The sequence below is a fragment of the Mastigoproctus giganteus genome, chromosome 4 (assembly GCF_048544385.1).
Source record: "Mastigoproctus giganteus isolate SK-2022 chromosome 4, ASM4854438v1, whole genome shotgun sequence".
Taxonomy (NCBI): Eukaryota; Metazoa; Arthropoda; class Arachnida; order Uropygi; family Thelyphonidae; genus Mastigoproctus; species Mastigoproctus giganteus.
In genome coordinates, this window is record NC_143578.1 from 80,623,210 (window position 1) to 80,645,574 (window position 22,365).

Consider the following 22,365-nt stretch of genomic DNA (forward strand, 5'->3'; position numbering starts at 1 on the left):
TGTTAAAAGGAGAGACTGCTTCTACAGGGATGGGATACACTTAAATAGAAAGAGTGCTAGAATATTTAATGATGCTATCGAAGCAGTGTTAGGTGGGTCAGAAAACTGCTGGCTTGGGGGGGGGGAATTCACAGACTAAATGGTTAAAAGTAGCCGCAGGCAGAAGTGAAGATGATTCTTGCAGTACTTCGATTAGAATAAGCAGCGGCCTGGACCGAGGGGTGCTCGGGGTTTCAGCGACTGATGGCAGTCATCGTGAAACAGGTGGGTATATGGGATGTGTTAGGGTAACTAAGAATAAGAATAGGTGCATGTATACCAATGCTAAAGTATAGTAAATAAATTTGATGAATTTGAAGTGTTGGTTAAGACATCAAATGCGGATACTGTTGGGATATCAGAGACGTGGTGTCATACAGATATTAGGAATGCAGAATTGGAATTTGGGAAGTACAGTGTGTACAGAAAAGATAGACAGGATAGGAAGAGAGGAGTTGTTATGCTTTTAATTAAGAAAAACATAAAATCAAAAGAAGTGCATCCTGTTGATATAGATGAACAGTGCACTGTTGAGTCAGTTTGATGTGACATAAGCACTGCGAAAGCAAAAATAAGAGTAGAAGTGCGTTATAGGTCTAATCACTCGAATCAGTACAATGAACAATTGTACAGAGAAATAGAGTGGACTAGTAAATCAGAATATCTAATAATTTGGGATTTTAACCTCCCAGATATTGACTGGAACTTGTGGGTTGGTCACTCGCCCAGTAGTAAGACTTGTGAATTTATTGGATGCTGTTTTCTGCAGCAGCATGTTCGAGAGGCAACAAGAGAGGGTAATACTCTTGATCTGGTTATCAGCAGTGATTATTCGTGTATTAAGAATTTGCAGATAAAGGAACCACTAGGTGGGAGTGATCACAGTGTACTGATGTGGGATTTACTTAAAGATATAATTACCATCAGAGGTAAAGGAAAGGGTTTTTGCTTCCGAAAAGGTGACTACAGTGGGCTCAGGTATTTGTATATAGGAGGGAAAACAAAATTTTTGGCCAAAGCAAGGAAGGGAAGAGGGTTTTTTTGGATAAAAGGGTGTGTTTCCCAAAAACAGGAGATTTTTCAGATAAAGCAGGAAGTTTTTCAAAGTCGACACTGCACTAGAAATTAAATTCCGCTGACAAAATACACATCTAATATTAAAATACAGCCACAGCATTGTTTACTATTACAATATGGTTTTAAACATTAACATTTTTTTGTCTGTAGATTTCTATTTGGATTGTCTTTTAGACATCAACTGATTATGACCGCTTCAAGAAAAATACTGTAGCAGGCCTTCCATACTTCAGAAACATTGAGTTCAAATAACAATAGCACTGACTTGGCTATCAAGAGCATTTCCAAAAACTGTACCAAAAAGAAAAGCCCTGAATTCCTCCTCTCCCACCCCACCTGGTTGAATATTCTCTTGGGATAACTGGTATTTCGTGCAACTTAGTTGTATTTCCTTGTGCGCATCAGATTCCTGACTAAGGACCACTATACATCAATTCTTCCATAACAGCATCTCATAGGATTGAAATTTATAAAACAAAACAGTAAAATATCTATTTTTTCTTTTTAACCTCAGCAATATTAAGAAAACTGGAAGCTTTTTTCTTTTTATTTTATTTATTTTTTTTTGCAGAATTAATTTTTTTTAATTTGGATTTTTTTATTGGATTAATTTTAATCCAATAAAAAAACTTTTTCTTTTATTGGATGATGAACTGGCTCTCAAATACATTTCAGTTAAATAATAATTAACTTAACACTTCCAATAATTGCTATCTATGAATTCTATTCTTAGGAATTAGGAGATCATTTAGCTGCCAACTTTAGTCCACAATTTACCAAACTTAAAGTCATACAGCTTCTGCTAGGAGTGTATTAAATATTTGAAGCTGTAACATTTCATTGGATTATATCAGCATACAAACCACCTCAAAGGTACATGAAGCCAAGTGGCCAAGAATGAGAGTGCAGAAGCATGTGTGATTGAATGGACTGGTTTAAGCCCACATGTCTGCTAAATATGGTTAATAATTGTGTTCATTGTCAAAGTGATTAATTGTAAACTTTCCTCTGAACTAGTTGTCATTCCAGAGTACAACCAGAATATTTTTAAACTTGCACTAATACTTCATTTGTTTATTTACTGTATGTATAAAAGAGCTTAGAAAAGTTTAACCATGTAAATTTATTTTGATAATTGTGACATATTGTTTCTGTACTTCTCTCTCATTTAGCTTTTGTAATTGTGATTGATGAGGAAGGTGGCCTTTACTAATTTATTAGCAATGTGGGGTAGTGTGTTCACACATCTAGACACCTATCAACAAATTAAGCTAGGAATTAACAACGTGTAATTTATTTTGTTTAACTTTTAATGCTCTAAACTGAGAGGGTATCATTCGAGAGCCATATAGTATACGGCTCAGTTTTTATTTCACTGGAATAAAAAATTGCAGAATAAAGGGTGTGTGTGTGTGTGTGTGTGTGTGTGTGTGTGTGTGTGTGTGTGTGTGTGTGTTTAATGGTTAATTGCACAATTACAGAAAACTATTCCCAGGTCATTAACATGGCCATATTCATTAATGAAATTAAGAAAACATTCATAGAATATTTCGAAAATTCCCATTTTAATGTATTTAATAATTTTTTTTTACTATTTTAGTATTTTTTTTTAAATCAAAAATGGAGGAAAAAAACTGTTTTTACAAAAAAGAAGTCAACTCAAGTCATAAAGACTTATTTGCCATTGTAAATCTTAAGAGTTGGCAGCTATAACAATGAATACTTTATTTTCAGTAGTAAATTTACACTCTGATTTCAGACTAAATAAAAAAAAAAAAAATTTCTTCTCCTTATCTGGCTGCTATTATCATGGGAGAACGTCAATCAAATATACTCTCAATTTCCCATTAAGTTAAAGTTCTGAATTAGATAAACAGATAAATTGGAAATGTGGAGTAAACCAACTACATTCTCAGGATATTTTAATGGCATACATCAGTTTCCTTAAAGCCTAAAAATAAATATCAACTCTTTTTCATCTATTCTACCTACATCACTTCAGATTTTATATTTACAGAAAACTGACTTATTCATGCAAGGTCTTCTACTCCACTTCCAAACATCGTAGCACAAAAAGATTTACATAATTGCCAACTTTTGACTTTCTAAAAGCTGGAAATTAGATATTTGTAACTAGGAGAAAACAGATTTTTTGAAGTCCACACTGCACTACAAATTAAATTTCACTTACAAAATACACATCTTATATTAAAATATAGCCACAGGATTTAACAACACAGGATGTGTTTACATAAGAGCTTACCTATCATTTTTGTTTCTGTGGATTTCTGTTTGAATTGTCTGTTAGATATCACCTTATGGTTGTTTTTTCAAAAAAAGATATTGTAGCACATCTTCAGAAACACTGAGTAGTTCAAGCTTTGTTTATAACAGTAATTTCTGTTCAGAAGCTATCAAGAGCATTTCCAAAAATTCACCAGAAAGAGAAGATCTGAATTCAGTTCCCTCCCCCCTCACCTGGTTGAATCTTCTCAGACACTCTGTACTGCTATGAGAAATTAGTGAAATGCCAAGAATGACCTGGGATAATGTTATATTTCATGCTTCCTTGCACACTTGTCTGTTCCCTGACCAAGGACCACTGTCCATCAGTTCTTTCTTTTTTAATAATAGCATCTGGCAGGTTCTCACAATTTTTTAAAATAGACAACTGATTTACAAAATATCTGTTTATTTACCTTCAAATGATGCTGAAAAGTACCAGAAACTGTGTGTGTGTGTGTGTGTGTGTGTGTGTGTGTGTGTGTGTGTGTGTGTGTGTGTGTGTGTGTGTGTGTGTGTGTGTGTGTTTCTAAACAGCTGAACAAATAAGGCAACTATTCTCAGGTATTTAACATGACCATATTTGATAATGAAATTAAGAAAAAATTCTGATTTTAATGTGTATTTTTCTGTGAAAGAAAAAAAAAAAAAAAACAGTTTTTGTAGAAAAAAAAGCGGAGGTGGCACCAACTCCAGTTCAACAATAATATGGAGGTGTCAAAAAAGGCAAATTCCCCATCGTAAATCTGGAGAGTTGGCAACTATGGATGTATAGGGTAAGTCAAAAGACATGCACCACAGAGTAAATTATTTTTATTGTAACAGATACTCAAAACGACCACCTACAACTTGCAAACACTTTTGAATTCTTTGTATGAATGATGCCTTGACACATCAATATCTCGTTTGTAATTTGATGACATTCTGACGATACTGCTTCCTTAAGTTTGTCAATGTTTCTTGAGCAGTTCTGATAAACAGAAGACTTCAAATGACCCAACTAAGGATTTCTGAGGTGTGGTGACCAGGGTACCCATTCAACTGGGCCTCGTTGTCCTATCCACCTGCTGGGGAAATGTTCGTTGAGGTAGTTTCGCACAACCAATGAATAATGCGATGGCTCCATCTTGTTGGGGGAGCATGTTGATCCTTTGTTATAAAGGAAGGTCATCCAGAAATCAATCAAGTAATTCTATAGCATATGTAAGTACATACTGCTAGTAACATTGCTGTCAAAAAAATAAAGAATAATTATTTAACAATCTCATATTCTAGCCTATGCCATAACCTAGGGATGATTTTGCACATTTAGTCGCTTCCATCCAATTAGGATTACTCTCTGACTAGTAATGAAAATTGTCTATTGACATTACCACTTAGTTAAAATACTGCTTCATCACTAAAGGAGACCAATACATCTGTTTTTCAACATCCAATTATAAAATTCTTATCATCGATCTGTGTCGTTACTAAGCAAATCCTGAACAAACTGCACTTTATATGGGTGAAAATGATTTTTTCGAAGAATGCACATTACTGAAATTTGGCTAACCCCTGTTTCTTGACTTAACTTCCTCGTTGATTTTTTTGATCTGTTTGCAAGCTGTGCCAATGCCATCACTAATGTTTCTTCATTAATTACACTTTGTAGTCTTCCACTTTAAGGACAATCAGCAACACTTTAAAATGGCTTATTAGTTGTCCAACAGTAGAATGATCAACTAGAGACCAGTGTGAATTCTGCCTATTAAATACTTCAGCAACTGAACGGTGTGAAGCACCTGGTCTCCCATACATACACACTAAGCTCATTCTGTCATCCTTAGATAATTTGTCAATCATGTTTTAGCTCTGAAACAAAAAAGAAATATTAATTTGTAGTGTTTATAATGGTGCGCAACTTTTGAATCACCCTGTATAATTCCACTATACCGATTGAGTCAAAATTATGTATAAACACTTTGATATCTCAAAGCATTTATTAAGTTTTTATTTCAATATTTTTGAATTTTTTATATGTTTATTAACTATTTTTTGACAGCTATGAACCAAAAAATTCTGCTCTATGAGCCATGCATAACCTCTAGGGCCAAATTGACCAAGTTATGATGGAAGCCTCATCAATCAATTCAGTTCTGGACAGATCATGCAGGGCAATTGGGACAGAATTTGTCTCATCATGGCTAATGCTTGTTAACAGACTGAACTGTTTTATAAGTATAAGATACAATGAAATAGAAGGGGTGCAAGAGTATTGTATGATGCAGTGTTAGATGGGGAAGAAAACTTAATTTTGCATTTGGGAGGGATACACAGACTAAAGATTTAATGACAGCCATAAACAGAGGTGGAAGATGGAATTTATTTTTGCATTGCTTCTATTTTGATGGAATATCCTGAAAAGCTGGATCGGGGGCGGGAGAATTACAGGGGCTTGATGAAAGTTCACATGGGCCTAACCGCATAGAATGCATAAGAATTACTACTAACACAGACATTTATTTGCACTAATGATAGGCATATAATAAATAAATTTAAAGTACTGGTTACAGTCATCAAATGCTGACATTATAGGTATACCATAACATGGTGACAATGATATTTGGAAGGCATTGAAATATGATAATTAGTGTGCACAGAAAGGACAGACAAAGTGTGGTGGGAGGGGGAAGAAATAATGCAATCAGTTAAACATATACATTATAAACAGCACAACCAGCACACAAATAATGAGAAAACAAAAACAAGTTCAGGGGTCTGTTATTGGAAAGGTAGCTGTGATGAGCATAATGAACAACTATACACCCAGATAGGAGCCAACAAATTAGAATGTTTTATCGTGAAATTCTAACTTTCCACATACTGGTTGAACTCATGGGTTGGCAGCTGACTCAGTAGAAAAATAGTTCAAATTTCTGGATGTCAGCTTTCTACAATTCTGGATAAGAGGATCAGATATCTGCTTTCTACACCAACATGTTAGAGAGACAACAATAGAAATCTATATTCTTGATCTGGTTATCAGCAGTGATTCATCATGCATTAAAAACCTTCTAGTTGTCGATGGCTGCAGTGGAATGAGAAAAGATTTATTTAAAGAAATAACTACTGTCAAGGGTAAAGGGAAGGGATTCTGTTTCAGCACAGGTAATTAAATGGGCTCAGTCATTTTTAAACTCTTTTCATTAAATTCAACATGTTAAAAAAACATAAATCTAGTCCAAAATGGATATCAGATGAACTGATGAGCTTTGTGGCATGGGATGATTATAAACAGTGGGATAAATTTAGGGGATATCATCATCATCGGCCATTTTCATCCACTGCAGGATGAAGGCCTCTCCAGCAACTTTCCAGTTCCTTCTGTCTTGTGCAATGGCCATCAATTTACTACCCCACAAACTCATGAATTTCATCTATCCATCTCCGCCATCTATCCAGTGTCCGCCAATCCATGCTGCATCGGTGTCACGCATGCATTGCGTCTCATGGTGGAACCTTCGAGCATCTGTTGTAACATCATGAAATGGAAACATCTCCTATTCCATTGTTAATATTATGTCAAATAAATGTTTGCCACTAATTACTGTCTTGTGTCATTTCTGCTTCTTGTGCCTCTGCTACTACTTTCCCATGACGTTTCCGGTTATGGGTTCCTATGCGATTCACATTGGTACAAACATGCAGCCTCGAGTGCACTGCCGTTGGCTTTACTATACATGAAGTGCATGTCTGCATACTCTTTGTTGCTGTAATCTCTTTCCACGTTGATTAACTTTGACAAGTACTAGTATGCCTGCTACATCTCAGAGCAATAAGGGAGGGGGAAACAGAGAGAATGAGCATAACCTAACCTAAACAAACAAGTCAGCGGTGGATCCCAACTCTGTACAGTTCACCTTGTCACTGGGGGATCCCAACTAGAAATGTGCAATATCTTTAAAACGATTCACGTAAGGACCCATGTTTACTAGGCTTTTTTTTGCATATTGTAGTCTGTACACTTCACCTTTATATTGACCATCACTTTTGAAACACCCTGTATATGTTATTTGTATAACTATAATTATGCTGTATGGAATGTTAATAAACAATATTTTGCATCCACAGTCACATATGAAGGTTTTGGATATAAGGTTAGCAGAAATCTATCTAATACTGATTGGAATTAAATTATTTTATAAACAATAATAAGGTGGAAGAGGAATTTCTGCAGCTAAAGGTGAACAAGTTAGTTAATGTATACAGTGCATTACACTTCAGGTATATTAGTAAATAGGAATAATTCATGATTCATAACAAAAAAAAAAAGAAAATGACTTATGACAAAGAATCTGTTCATAAAGCCATCATGACAGAGTAGTTACAGGCATTGTTGAGAACAAATGTATTAGTATAATAACATTCCACATTCTTAAAGTTATAGCATAAGTGAACATCATACTCTTAAAGTTCACATCAGATTCACACAAAATAATTTTATATACACCCAATTTGAACTTTAAGAGAATGTGATGTTCTCTTGTGCTATAACTTTAAGAATGTAGAATGTTATTGTACTGATGCATCGGTTCTCAACAGTGGCTGTGACCACTCTGTCACGATGGCTTCACAACAGAGATTTCTTTGTTTGTGCATAAAATTCACTCCAAATGCTTGTCTAGTTCTGTCTTGAACTTAAGATGTCAACCTCCGCTACACCGATGGAAGTTTGTTAGGTGGTAGATGACTTTCATCAACCGGTGAAATACCACCACTTTGCTTATTGGAGGCTTGAAGTGGTGAAACCCATGTTTAGTCTCTAGAGCAGAGTTTCCGGCATCCCCCTCCCTCATACTTCTCCTTCAACCCATGCACGGTACTAAGTACTATAGGTTTTGATACCTTTCGTGTTTAGGGTTTTCATAAAAAAAAAAAACTATCGACCGCCTAAAGGCAAATTTCCGCACATCTATTCTACAATTTTCTTTCCTCAATTTGAATTTATGCCCTTTCAGGCGATTATTCTGAGCAAGAGGAAGAATCCCATCAGCATTGAGCATGCTCAAACCATTCAAGGATTTATACACCTCAATCAGATCACCTCACAGGTGCCTAGTCTCCAGACACTGCAATATGCAGAACTTAAACCTTTCTTGGTAAGAGCAACAATTTGCTCCATTCACCAATCTCACTGCCCTTCTCTGTACTCGTTCCATCAGCTCTACATCCTTTCTAAAACAAGACCTAAAGACCTGAATGCAGTAATCAAAGTGTGGCTTGACCATATCCTTATACAAGGGTACAATCACCTCCTTATTCCTGCTAGCAAAATTCCTGTATATCATTATTGATATACATGATATTGATATTATTGACAACACACCATGTTGTATATCACTGACTACTCTTATTCCCATGTCCTTTTCATTCTCCACTACCCTGAAGGCGCCTCCATAGCCAGGTGGGCAGGAGCAGCAGTGCATAGCACACACTTCTTGATAAGACCGGGGTTCAAGCCCGTTACCACCAAATACGGAGGATGCGGAAAGGTCAGGGAATGACCACCGCATATCCCGGGATATGCGGTGGTCATTCAATATGGCCTTAGTTGCTAATGCTCCTAAAAACCAAAAATAACATAAACTACCCTGAATGTAGTACCAACACAGTTAGTATGTTACTCTGCAGTTACTGCTACCATTATGCAGTACTTTAGATTTGCCAATGTTAAACTTCAGTTGGCACCTCTCAGTCCATCTGCTCAACTTTTCTAGTTCATGTTCCAGTAGTGTACTTTCATTACTGTCATAAACAACCCTGCCAACTTTTGTCTGCAAACTTGGACATTAACCCTGATATTCCTTCACTATCATTGATAAACACAGAAAACAACGGCAGGCACAAATCCTTGAATGTGGACTAATGTTATTAGTGGAATCCCCCAACCCTGGGGGATTCCACCAATAACATCCACGAAGAGCAGTGTCCATTGATTACCATACTCTGTCTTCTCCCAATTAACCATCCCTTTAACCATAGCAGCAACTGGTCCTTAATGCCATACGGCTCCAGTTTGTACAGTAGTACAAATTAGAGCAGTATTGTATTCCAATAATGGGTGATTTGAATTATAACTGCAGTCTTGTTTGGATGATCCTGCAGTGCTGCTTTAACCAGTGACTCCATTATTTTCCCTGGAACAGAAGTTAAACTAAAAGGTCTGTAATTACCCGTATCACCCTTTGTGAATTGGGGACACATTTGCACATCTCCAGTCCATGGTGACCTTCCCCGAGTCCAAGAAAGCTTTCATAATTATTGCTAGGGATTTGCTTACTTCCTTTGCTGCATCCTTTAATATAACTGAATAGATCCCATCCACATTAGGTGCCTGTGTTATGTTCAATTTCAACAAATTATCCTCCACTTTGCTCTCAGTTTTTACAAAATCATTTTACTCTATGCTACAGTTTGATAAGCTTTTGGCTTCCACTTCCCTACCGACTTCCTCATGTGTGAATGTAGATGCAAAATACCGTTCAGTTTATCAGCTAGCTCAGCAGATTCATCAACAATTGTACCGTGAATGTCAAGTTGACCAATCTGATTCATCCCCTTCCATCTAGAGTTTACCTAAGTAAGGAAGCCTTTACTGTTTTTCTTTGTATCCTTAGCCAAAGTTTTCTCATAATCTCCCTTCGCTTGCCTAACCTCCTTTCTGACTTCATTACAACCGTAATGAAAATGTTCTATAATGTAATGAAAATGGTCGATAATGTAATGTAAGCATTACATTATCAACCATAGTCTTCTGTTTCACCTAAAAATTTATATGTACCTCATACATATTTCTTCTCTGCCATGGGTCTCATTAGTCCATTTGACATCCATTTAGGCCTAAACCTTGAACAGTATTTCTTGAAACAGGCCTATGGGGCTGGGAATTTCCATACTATAATAATTAATGATAGACACCAGCCAGGAATTAAACTAAAAATTTACTATACAATGAAATAATATACAATGAAATATGATGCAAATAAAATAAAACACTGATTAAATTATAGTTAAAATATAGTTAAAAACAATAAAATTAATTAAAATAAACTAGGTTAAAAGCGATAAAACATACAATCTGGAGCTTTCGGAGAACTGCCGTCTCCTTCTTCAGCATACTACCAGTGCTACAACACATCCTTAAGTAGCCGGTCCATGGCACTCATGCACGTGATCATCAGACACATGATCTACATTCTCCATGCGCGTATCGGAAATGGAAGTGGCTCGGGAGCGTGTCAAACAGAAACGGTCATCCCTTCTGAGGACAACTGCCTCAAACAGGGGGTGTAAACGGATCCCCCTGTCCCTATTAATAGTATTGTGACTGGATGAACCGATTCGCAAGCTCTCGAGCCACTTGCGTTCCCAAAATCCATGGGCGCGGTCGGTAATGACCGCGTCTTCAGGGGAGATCCGATGCTGCTTTTCCCAGAAATGCTCTGCCACAGCAGACCTCGCATAGTTAGCAGTCTTGATAGCGGTCGTGTGTTCCCCCAGACGGTCCTTTAAACGTCGGCCCGTTTCCCCCACATAACACTCCTCACAATCCGGGCACTTAATCTCGTAGACCACATTGCTAGTATGGTCCTGGGCTACGGGATCTTTAACTTGGGATATCACTGTGTGCAACCTCCGACCCGGAAGTTGCACACAGCGAGTCTGGCACTCCCGCAATGCCCGTACAATACGTTCTGAAAGGCCCGGATAGTAAGGAATGTATGCAGTAGCCACAGGGGCAGGCCACTCCCTACGATTGGACTCAACCCTATGAATATATTTGTCCAAGACCCTCTGGGGGTATCCACATTTCCTGAGGTCTGCCGTGACTTTGCAAATTTCTATTTCCTTTTCTTCAGGGGTACTACAGTGGGTCCCCACCCTATTCAACAATGCCCTGGCTACACTGTTCTTATGATGACAAGCCTGTGCTGAGCTATAATGAACAAATTGGCCACGGCACATAGGCTTTCTATAGATCGTTGTTTTTAATCTAGATCCATCTCTGCTCACCAAGACATCCAGAAACGGGAGGGACCCAGCTTCTTCCACCTCCGAGGTAAATTGTATAAATGTGGAAAAGCTGTTGAGCATATTGAGCACCTCATCTTCCTTTCCCTTTTTTAAAGTAGTGAAGGTATCGTCCACATATCTCCTCCACTCGCGCATGGGGAAATTCAACTGATGAAACACCCTAGTTTCCAGTTCCTCCATTGCCAAATTGGCCACAATGGCACTGATGGGGGAACCCATGGCCGTGCCATGGACCTGCTTATACATAACTTTTTGAAACACCATGGTAGTGCTTGCGAGGCAAAATTCCACACCTTTACAAATATCATCAATGCTTAGTAAAGATCTAGCACTAAAGCAATCATCTCGTTCCAAGGCCGATCTTACACAATGCACCCCATGTTCAATGGGGATACATGTGAACAAGGATACCACATCAAACGAAATCATGAGTTCGTCTTCACCTATAGATTGGCTTCTTATAAAGTTCACAAATTCCTTGCTGTTTCTGATTACTAAACTGGAGCGTCCCACTATAGGAGAGATGACTCCAGCTAAAAATCCAGCTAAAGCATAAGTGGGACTACCCACAAATGATACTATAGGTCTCAACGGAATGCCCACCTTGTGCGTCTTTGGGAGGCCATAAAACCGAGGTAATCGACAACCTGAGGCATGAAGAGACCAATAAACTTCTTTGGTTATTTTACCAGCCTTATGCCATCCCTGTATAATGTTGTTGACTTGTCTCTCCAAACCAGCTAACGGATTTCGATGGGTAACTTTATATATGTTGCTGTCCTGTAAAAGATCCAGAGCTTTTGCACAATAATCATCCTTATTCAGTACCACTGTGGATCTGCCTTTGTCGGCAGGTAACATTATGATATCCTCATCTTTTCTGAGTTGTCTTAATGCTCTTTCATGTTTATGACTGAGATTAGAATGTGCTGTCCTGGTCTGACTCAAAATAGCCGCAACCCTAACCCGTATCTCATCAGCTTGGGTAACAGGTAACTTGTTGATGGCTTTTTCCACTCCCATAGCTATCTCTGCAATGGGAGGTCTGGCAGGAACCAAAGCAAACTTTGGACCCAGGCTCAATACTTCCTCCTGTTCTCTAGTAAATTGTTTGCCACTAAGATTATGAATAAAGTTGCCAGTATCCCTGTTACGCACCACCACGGATTCCTCTAACAATCTATTAAATTTGTTGATTTGCCTGCGCTTGTAAACCTCAGCAACCCTAGTTGCTTTATCTGCCACTACTCTCAAGACCAACGCACCATGCACTGGGGTTAAATTGGTACTGATGTATTCCAACTTCAGTCCAATACGACTTCTAATACCTCTCAGATCATTATGTAATTTAGAAATCCAAATACTTAGAACTTTTCTTTGATAGATCTTAGTAACTCTCCCCAGATGGTCATCATTGAAAGGCATTCTCACCCGAAAGCCATGTGGAACCAGCTCATGTGTTTTGCACCTATGAGCAAATCTCAGATGTTGCTTCTGTTTAGCTTCAGCTATGCTAATTTTCTGGTACTCGCGGATGTGTCGAAGCATCAAATGGCCATAATTATTCACTATATCTTGAAACAGGCCTATGGGGCTGGGAATTTCCATACTATAATAATTAATGATAGACACCAGCCAGGAATTAAACTAAAAATTTACTATACAATGAAATAATATACAATGAAATATGATGCAAATAAAATAAAACACTGATTAAATTATAGTTAAAATATAGTTAAAAACAATAAAATTAATTAAAATAAACTAGGTTAAAAGCGATAAAACATACAATCTGGAGCTTTCGGAGAACTGCCGTCTCCTTCTTCAGCATACTACCAGTTCTAGGCAGTTCTCCGAAAGCTCCAGATTGTATGTTTTATCGCTTTTAACCTAGTTTATTTTAATTAATTTTATTGTTTTTAACTATATTTTAACTATAATTTAATCAGTGTTTTATTTTATTTGCATCATATTTCATTGTATATTATTTCATTGTATAGTAAATTTTTAGTTTAATTCCTGGCTGGTGTCTATCATTAATTATTATAGTATGGAAATTCCCAGCCCCATAGGCCTGTTTCAAGATATAGTGAATAATTATGGCCATTTGATGCTTCGACACATCCGCGAGTACCAGAAAATTAGCATAGCTGAAGCTAAACAGAAGCAACATCTGAGATTTGCTCATAGGTGCAAAACACATGAGCTGGTTCCACATGGCTTTCGGGTGAGAATGCCTTTCAATGATGACCATCTGGGGAGAGTTACTAAGATCTATCAAAGAAAAGTTCTAAGTATTTGGATTTCTAAATTACATAATGATCTGAGAGGTATTAGAAGTCGTATTGGACTGAAGTTGGAATACATCAGTACCAATTTAACCCCAGTGCATGGTGCGTTGGTCTTGAGAGTAGTGGCAGATAAAGCAACTAGGGTTGCTGAGGTTTACAAGCGCAGGCAAATCAACAAATTTAATAGATTGTTAGAGGAATCCGTGGTGGTGCGTAACAGGGATACTGGCAACTTTATTCATAATCTTAGTGGCAAACAATTTACTAGAGAACAGGAGGAAGTATTGAGCCTGGGTCCAAAGTTTGCTTTGGTTCCTGCCAGACCTCCCATTGCAGAGATAGCTATGGGAGTGGAAAAAGCCATCAACAAGTTACCTGTTACCCAAGCTGATGAGATACGGGTTAGGGTTGCGGCTATTTTGAGTCAGACCAGGACAGCACATTCTAATCTCAGTCATAAACATGAAAGAGCATTAAGACAACTCAGAAAAGATGAGGATATCATAATGTTACCTGCCGACAAAGGCAGATCCACAGTGGTACTGAATAAGGATGATTATTGTGCAAAAGCTCTGGATCTTTTACAGGACAGCAACATATATAAAGTTACCCATCGAAATCCGTTAGCTGGTTTGGAGAGACAAGTCAACAACATTATACAGGGATGGCATAAGGCTGGTAAAATAACCAAAGAAGTTTATTGGTCTCTTCATGCCTCAGGTTGTCGATTACCTCGGTTTTATGGCCTCCCAAAGACGCACAAGGTGGGCATTCCGTTGAGACCTATAGTATCATTTGTGGGTAGTCCCACTTATGCTTTAGCTGGATTTTTAGCTGGAGTCATCTCTCCTATAGTGGGACGCTCCAGTTTAGTAATCAGAAACAGCAAGGAATTTGTGAACTTTATAAGAAGCCAATCTATAGGTGAAGACGAACTCATGATTTCGTTTGATGTGGTATCCTTGTTCACATGTATCCCCATTGAACATGGGGTGCATTGTGTAAGATCGGCCTTGGAACGAGATGATTGCTTTAGTGCTAGATCTTTACTAAGCATTGATGATATTTGTAAAGGTGTGGAATTTTGCCTCGCAAGCACTACCATGGTGTTTCAAAAAGTTATGTATAAGCAGGTCCATGGCACGGCCATGGGTTCCCCCATCAGTGCCATTGTGGCCAATTTGGCAATGGAGGAACTGGAAACTAGGGTGTTTCATCAGTTGAATTTCCCCATGCGCGAGTGGAGGAGATATGTGGACGATACCTTCACTATTTTAAAAAAGGGAAAGGAAGATGAGGTGCTCAATATGCTCAACAGCTTTTCCACATTTATACAATTTACCTCGGAGGTGGAAGAAGCTGGGTCCCTCCCGTTTCTGGATGTCTTGGTGAGCAGAGATGGATCTAGATTAAAAACAACGATCTATAGAAAGCCTATGTGCCGTGGCCAATTTGTTCATTATAGCTCAGCACAGGCTTGTCATCATAAGAACAGTGTAGCCAGGGCATTGTTGAATAGGGTGGGGACCCACTGTAGTACCCCTGAAGAAAAGGAAATAGAAATTTGCAAAGTCACGGCAGACCTCAGGAAATGTGGATACCCCCAGAGGGTCTTGGACAAATATATTCATAGGGTTGAGTCCAATCGTAGGGAGTGGCCTGCCCCTGTGGCTACTGCATACATTCCTTACTATCCGGGCCTTTCAGAACGTATTGTACGGGCATTGCGGGAGTGCCAGACTCGCTGTGTGCAACTTCCGGGTCGGAGGTTGCACACAGTGATATCCCAAGTTAAAGATCCCGTAGCCCAGGACCATACTAGCAATGTGGTCTACGAGATTAAGTGCCCGGATTGTGAGGAGTGTTATGTGGGGGGAAACGGGCCGACGTTTAAAGGACCGTCTGGGGGAACACACGACCGCTATCAAGACTGCTAACTATGCGAGGTCTGCTGTGGCAGAGCATTTCTGGGAAAAGCAGCATCGGATCTCCCCTGAAGACGCGGTCATTACCGACCGCGCCCATGGATTTTGGGAACGCAAGTGGCTCGAGAGCTTGCGAATCGGTTCATCCAGTCACAATACTATTAATAGGGACAGGGGGATCCGTTTACACCCCCTGTTTGAGGCAGTTGTCCTCAGAAGGGATGACCGTTTCTGTTTGACACGCTCCCGAGCCACTTCCATTTCCGATACGCGCATGGAGAATGTAGATCATGTGTCTGATGATCACGTGCATGAGTGCCATGGACCGGCTACTTAAGGATGTGTTGTAGCACTGGTAGTATGCTGAAGAAGGAGACGGCAGTTCTCCGAAAGCTCCAGATTGTATGTTTTATCGCTTTTAACCTAGTTTATTTTAATTAATTTTATTGTTTTTAACTATATTTTAACTATAATTTAATCAGTGTTTTATTTTATTTGCATCATATTTCATTGTATATTATTTCATTGTATAGTAAATTTTTAGTTTAATTCCTGGCTGGTGTCTATCATTAATTATTATAGTCTTGAACAGTATTTCTTAGTTGGGACAAAAAGTCTAGTAGCTTCCAAGATTACTTCCTTAAATGCTTCCCATTTAGAATTAGCTGTTGGTAACATCATCAATTGATCCCATTGTATAGAATTTAAAAACTGCCTGAGACTGCAGCAGTCACCTTTACAAAAGCAAAAACTCTTCCCTTTACTCCTGATGATAGTTACATCTTTCAGTAAATCCCATGTCTGCATGCTGTGATCACTGCCACCTAGTGATTCCTTCTGGAGATTCTTAATGCACGAATAATGACTGCTGATAATCAGATCAAGAGTATCACTCTATCTAGTCTCTCAAAAACAATCATCCAATACATCCACAAAACCTTGATAGTATGTGAGTGATCAACCCACAATTTCCAGTCAATATCCAGAAGGTTAAACTCCCCGATAAGACAATCTGATTTACTGGCCCCCTATTTTCCTGTACAAGTGTTTTTATTATACTCATCGGAGTCATTAGGCCTATAACACACTTCTACTCTCAATTTTGCTTTCCCAGTGCTTATGTCACAGCAAACTGACTTAGATTTAATGTGTTTCTTAACTAACAGCATAACCTCTCTTCCCTTCCTATCCTGTCTATCCTTTGAGCACACATTGTGCTTCCCAAATTCGAATTCTGCATTCCTTATATCTGTGTGACAACACATCGCGGATATCCAACAATATCTGTCTTTGAAGTCTTCACCAGCACCTCAAATTCATCAAATTTATTTATTAAACTCCTAGCATTGGGGTAAACATTGCAAGTATACAAGCACCTGTCCTTACTCTTAGTTATTGTAACACACCTCACGTATTTACTTGTTCCGTGATGACTCCCAGCAGTCCTGGACATCCCCCACACCTTGCTTTTCAGGCTGCTGCTCATTCCAATGGAAGCAGTGCAAAAATCACTTTAACCTCTGCCTGCAGCTATTGTTAATATATTAGTCTGTGAATCCCCCCCAGCTAGCAGTTTTCCAACACACCTAAAACTGTCTTCATAGCATCAGCAAATATTCTTGCGCCCTTTCTATTTAAGTGTTTAACCCTCAATCTTTCTATTCAAATTTAACCCTCTCGCGAACTTTTTTCCAACATTGACCTGTACTTGTAGATCTCGTTCACAGATCTTCTCTTAATGTCATTAGTGCCAATGTGTACAATAATATCACCTTTTGTGCCCTTAAAAGACGATTTCTGCTCTATAACGTCATCAACTTTTGCCCTGCAGACATACCCTGGTCCTATTCCACATATGTTTTTTTGCACAATATATTTACCGTCTCCTGACAATAGTCACTAACAATAACTGGCTCCTGTGAGACCAGCACATTCTTCCCTGAAGATTGCCACTATGTTGCCTCATGCACAAGAGTGAGCTCTAGCACTGAATTGGGCAACTGAGATTTGATGGATCCCCCATTTTAATTCCTTCGAGGGCATCTACCCTCTTCAAACTCTCACAGATGCCCATCAGAATGTTCTATTGGCCTAATTTCTTGGCACTCTCTGCACCTAGCACACACACGCGCACACGCACACGCACGCACACACCCTCCTTGGCTAGATCATTTCCTTTTCTAGAAAAGTCCGCAAATATTTCACAAGTTGCATATTCTTTTAGACTGTGATGCATTGAAGAATCACCCCTTTTGGTTTTCCCCAGAGCCACAGCACTCCTGCTACTTTGTGTTTGTTGCTTTGCTGCTCTAGTCTGAGGCATGATTTCCATTTAAATACTAGTTAGTTGATTAATAATGAAAAGTAATAAGGTTAATAAATTTAATCGACAATACTATGCTAAGCTAATGAAGTGATATGTATTATGCTATCTAGTTCTTATGGTATACCTTACGCTATCAAGTTCGAGATTTATGGTATCAAGTTATGCTATACCATAACGATCAAAATGCTAAATTAGTTATATCCTTAGCTAAATACAAAAGATATAGGCCCAACAAGTGATTAAAACCTTCAAACTACTTATTTATCATGATTAAAACACTACTATTCTTCTGCACTACTGGTTACATTCTAAGATATTTGTGCCAAAACATAACAAAAGATATTTGTGCCAATACAATAGGTACAAGCAGTGAGTAGTGATTTACAAAAATCACTAGTTAAATTTAAAGAAATAAGCTAATGAACGCTACTAAGCCTATTTAATATCTTTGTAAAACACTATTTAATATGTTAATTAACCAAGAATACGGTAAAAATTTACAAAATGCTTATCCGTTTGCAGGAGCTTGAAATTTTAGAAGTTACAAGAGAATAGGGTTTTGCATAAAAGAATATTATAGCAATTTGAAATATGGCAGAATCAATGTCAGTCGGCCTTGAAATCCAGTTACAGTTTACACTTGACTGTAACTGTACATTTACCACAAATAACCATCATCAGAAAATAACTTTTAAGAATGCATTTTATATTCAAGCACTCACTAATTTAGTAATTTATTCAAGTCAAGCATCAATACTGAATGCACTTGGACTATTCAAACAATAATTAACACCACTCTGCATGGTTTTTGATGTTTGCAAACCAATAGCCGTTTTTAACTCGGGTTTTTTTTTTTTTTTTTATGAAAACCCCAAACACGAGATGTTGTGTTTGGTTTGGATTTTATTGGCGCGTTGGCAACTAAGGCTATAATGCGCTACATGAGAAGTATTAGAACACATAGTACTTAGTATGCTGCATGGGTTGGAGGTTGAGAAGATGAAAGAAGATATTTGTTGACATTAGACTAACTTCTGTAGACCTGCAATTTTCAGGAAATACATATGAAGGAAGGTTGTTCCACAAAATGGCAGTTGAATTGAATGAATAAACACGGAAAATGAAAAGTTGGTTCTGTCAGTTTGAAGTTGGACAGTAAATGGAAGTTGGCGGCATGTGCTCGGACCATTTTGAAATAGAGAGCAGGAATTATAGAAGCCAATTGAGAAGAACAGTGATCTGTAGAAAAGGCATGCAGCAGAAACAATATATCTATGAGACAGAGAGTGGAGAGACTCTGTTAGAGATGAGTCATTAATTAACCTAACTGTCCTCTTCTGAATAGAATCTAGAAGCCTGGGAGAGGTTTTGGGAGCACTGCCCCCGATGTGGGAACAATATTCCATTGTAGGGTGGATTTGCGATTTGTACAGTGAACAATTGTTTGGAAGAAAAGTAACACCGAGAGTGAAAGAGAAAACCAAGTTTTTTAGGTTCGGAAGAAGCAATATTAGTAATGTGCTTGTGCCAATCGAGATTGGAAGTGAGGGTAATCCCTATATATCATCTTGCCTAGAAATTGGAGTGTCACTAGAGATAAGCAAAGGGACAAAAGAATCCTTTTTGCGAGATATAAGACAGGACTGAGTTTTAGAAGGATTGAATTAAACTAAGTTGTATTTGCCCCACTGGAGAATTACCTGGAAATCAGCATTTAAGGAATTGGTAACGGATATTCGAGAAGTTGAAACTGATTGAGCAGGGCAAGGTTTCTCAAACTGGAAAGTGGAATGCAATGTGCTATCATCAGCAAAACTATGGATAGGATTTCCGGTCAGTGGAAGAAGGTCATTAATACACAAGAGGAAAAGAGTGCGGGAAGGAACTGAATTTGGGGGACACCGGCATTAGTGGAGAAGTTAGAAGACAGAGAGCCCTCTACCATCACCCTCAGTGAGCAGTCAGAAAGAAAACTGGATAACCAATTACTAAAAACAGTTGGCAAACCATAAGATGGAAGCTTGGTTAGAAGAACTTTATGCCAAACATGATAGAAAGCATTTGAGATATCAAGAGCAACTGCTTGTGTTTCACTGAACTTTTCCATTGAATTTGTCCATAAATGGGTAATGCAAGCCAGAATATCAACCAATGGATCGACACTGACAGAATCCATACTGGCAATCACTGATTGGATAGAAGGTTTCTAGATAGTTTAAGAGTTGGCCGTTAATCTATTTCTCCATTACTTTAGAAAGAGTAGAAGCAACTGCAATGGGATGATATTGATTTAAGAAGAGATTTAAATTTATCAAAGGAATCTGCAGAACTCCTTAGTTCTAGATTTAAGTAAAAAAATCTTCTAGCACCATGAGACATTTTTCTCATGGTACATACAGAGCATGAGAACTAGTCCCCTACTTTTCTGAGGACAATTCTATGGTTTTTGCAGTAATATAAATGACTTAATGAACTACTTAGGAATTACTGCTTTTTATTGATTCATCAAAGATAAATCTCAAAGGTGTTGCTCCACAATGGAAACGAATATGGGTCAATTCCAGTAGCTCACTCCATGCATTTGAAAGAAGCACATGATAACTTGAAATTGTTGACAAATATTAAGTATGAAGAACATGGTTGGTTGGTCTGTGCTGACTTTAAAGTGATAGACAAGTTACTTGGACATAATGGCTGATAAATCTGATTTTTAATGAAGCCCTAAAGTAAAAAAAAAAAAAAAAAAAGTATGAGATACACACATATCATGGAAATGGATCAAAAAAAAAAAAAAAAAAAAGCAGGACACTCATTCAGTTCCAAAAAGTGGCCATTTTCTTTGCTGCTTACATTACATGCATAATAACCATCAGAAAACTTCTTAACTATTAATCAACAATAAAAACGTCAAGACCATGGTTTCATTCACTGTTTGGTATGTTTTACAAATCCCAAAATATAAAAAGTTACAGGCTAGCAAGTTATTGAAAACAATTTGCTCACATGTGTAGTTTTAAATTTACATGTCAGCTGATGTGTGTGCTACAAAGATAGTTCCTCTTTGTTTTATGTTTATTTGTTGTACAAAATGTGTTTTTTGCCTCAATTATTATTTTTAATGTAAAATGGTTTCTTGCTTCAATTAGTACTATTATTGATATAAAATGGCTTAATTATTAATTCTTTTATTATTTATCTGTTTATTTTTATTTGTTTAAAAAAACACATTAGTATATGTGCAAACATGTTTTAAATTTTGCACTCTTAATGGGTCTCTGAACTGGAAATCTGTTGGTTTCATGTTTTTATATTTTATTACTATAGCTTTGTTTTTTGTTTTTTTTTTTTATTTGCTGCAATATTAATAATTTTTGTTTTTTTATAAAAAAAATTGTAAAAATACATTTTTTAAAAATATTTAATTAAATATTTTATTAAATAAATATTTTATTAAAAATTAAAAAATTGTACACAATAAGTATTGCAATCCATTAAGAAAAGAAGAAATATTGGTATGCTCCAAAACAAAATTATGAAAAACTAAAGTCTTTTTCCAGAAACAAAAAACACAAGGTTGGGCACTTGTCAGGTTCCATGTGACTGTAATGGGTTAAAACTGTATTACAGAATATACTCTAGATGCCATTACAATGTGATACCTGGTATTTATAAAGCTATGTCAATAATAATCAGTAATCTTTTTAATATATCATGTAATTTTATTATGTCTGAACCCAAAGATGTTTAATGATATTCAAACTACCCGTAAATTTGTGGAAAATAACTATAAACAATATACAATGATATAATAAAAGATCATTACCTTACAGTGTTTTACAAACATGCCATATTCCACTACCTTCCGAGAAATGGGCTCTTGTCCTTCAGACAAGCCATACCAAGAAATAAGAAGGCTCCAAGCTTCCTGTGGCATCAGTACATAGTCAAGTTCATCAATAAGATGTTCTTTGATCTCTCCACTGTTATCTTCTATTTTAACAGAAAGATATAATATAGTAGTTAAAGGAAAGTAAAGCCAATTTATTCTATAGGAATACTCATATAATAATTCAGGTAAGCTTAACTTCTGAATTAATAACTTTATTTCAATACTACAATGATATTAATAAATTAAAAAGAACCTGCATTACCTTTGAATAGGGGTGAATTGTCAATAGGACCAGGATGTGCTGCATGCTCACCAATACTACATATGTCCCAACTGTCATACCCAACATATTTTTTCCATTGCTTAAACCATTTATTATCAACTAAATACCTATGAAGGGGGAAAAAAATAGGAATAAAAACACTTCCTCAATATAAAAAAATTTATTCAATCATAATATAC

At 37.3% G+C, this 22,365-nt stretch overlaps 1 protein-coding gene across 2 annotated transcripts in view; it reads right to left on the bottom strand.

The window, feature by feature from the left end:
- Positions 1 to 22,365, bottom strand: part of LOC150086864 (ubiquitin carboxyl-terminal hydrolase 4-like) — a 475,539-nt gene that overhangs the window by 424,411 nt on the left and 28,763 nt on the right. For both annotated transcript variants that reach the window (XM_090372782.1, XM_090372781.1), the window contains exons 2-3: positions 22,166 to 22,293; positions 21,838 to 22,004 (exon numbers count right to left, since the gene is read on the bottom strand). In XM_090372782.1, the coding sequence (XP_090228908.1) occupies positions 21,838 to 22,004; positions 22,166 to 22,293 (295 nt within the window). The remainder of the gene's footprint in view (positions 1 to 21,837; positions 22,005 to 22,165; positions 22,294 to 22,365) is intronic.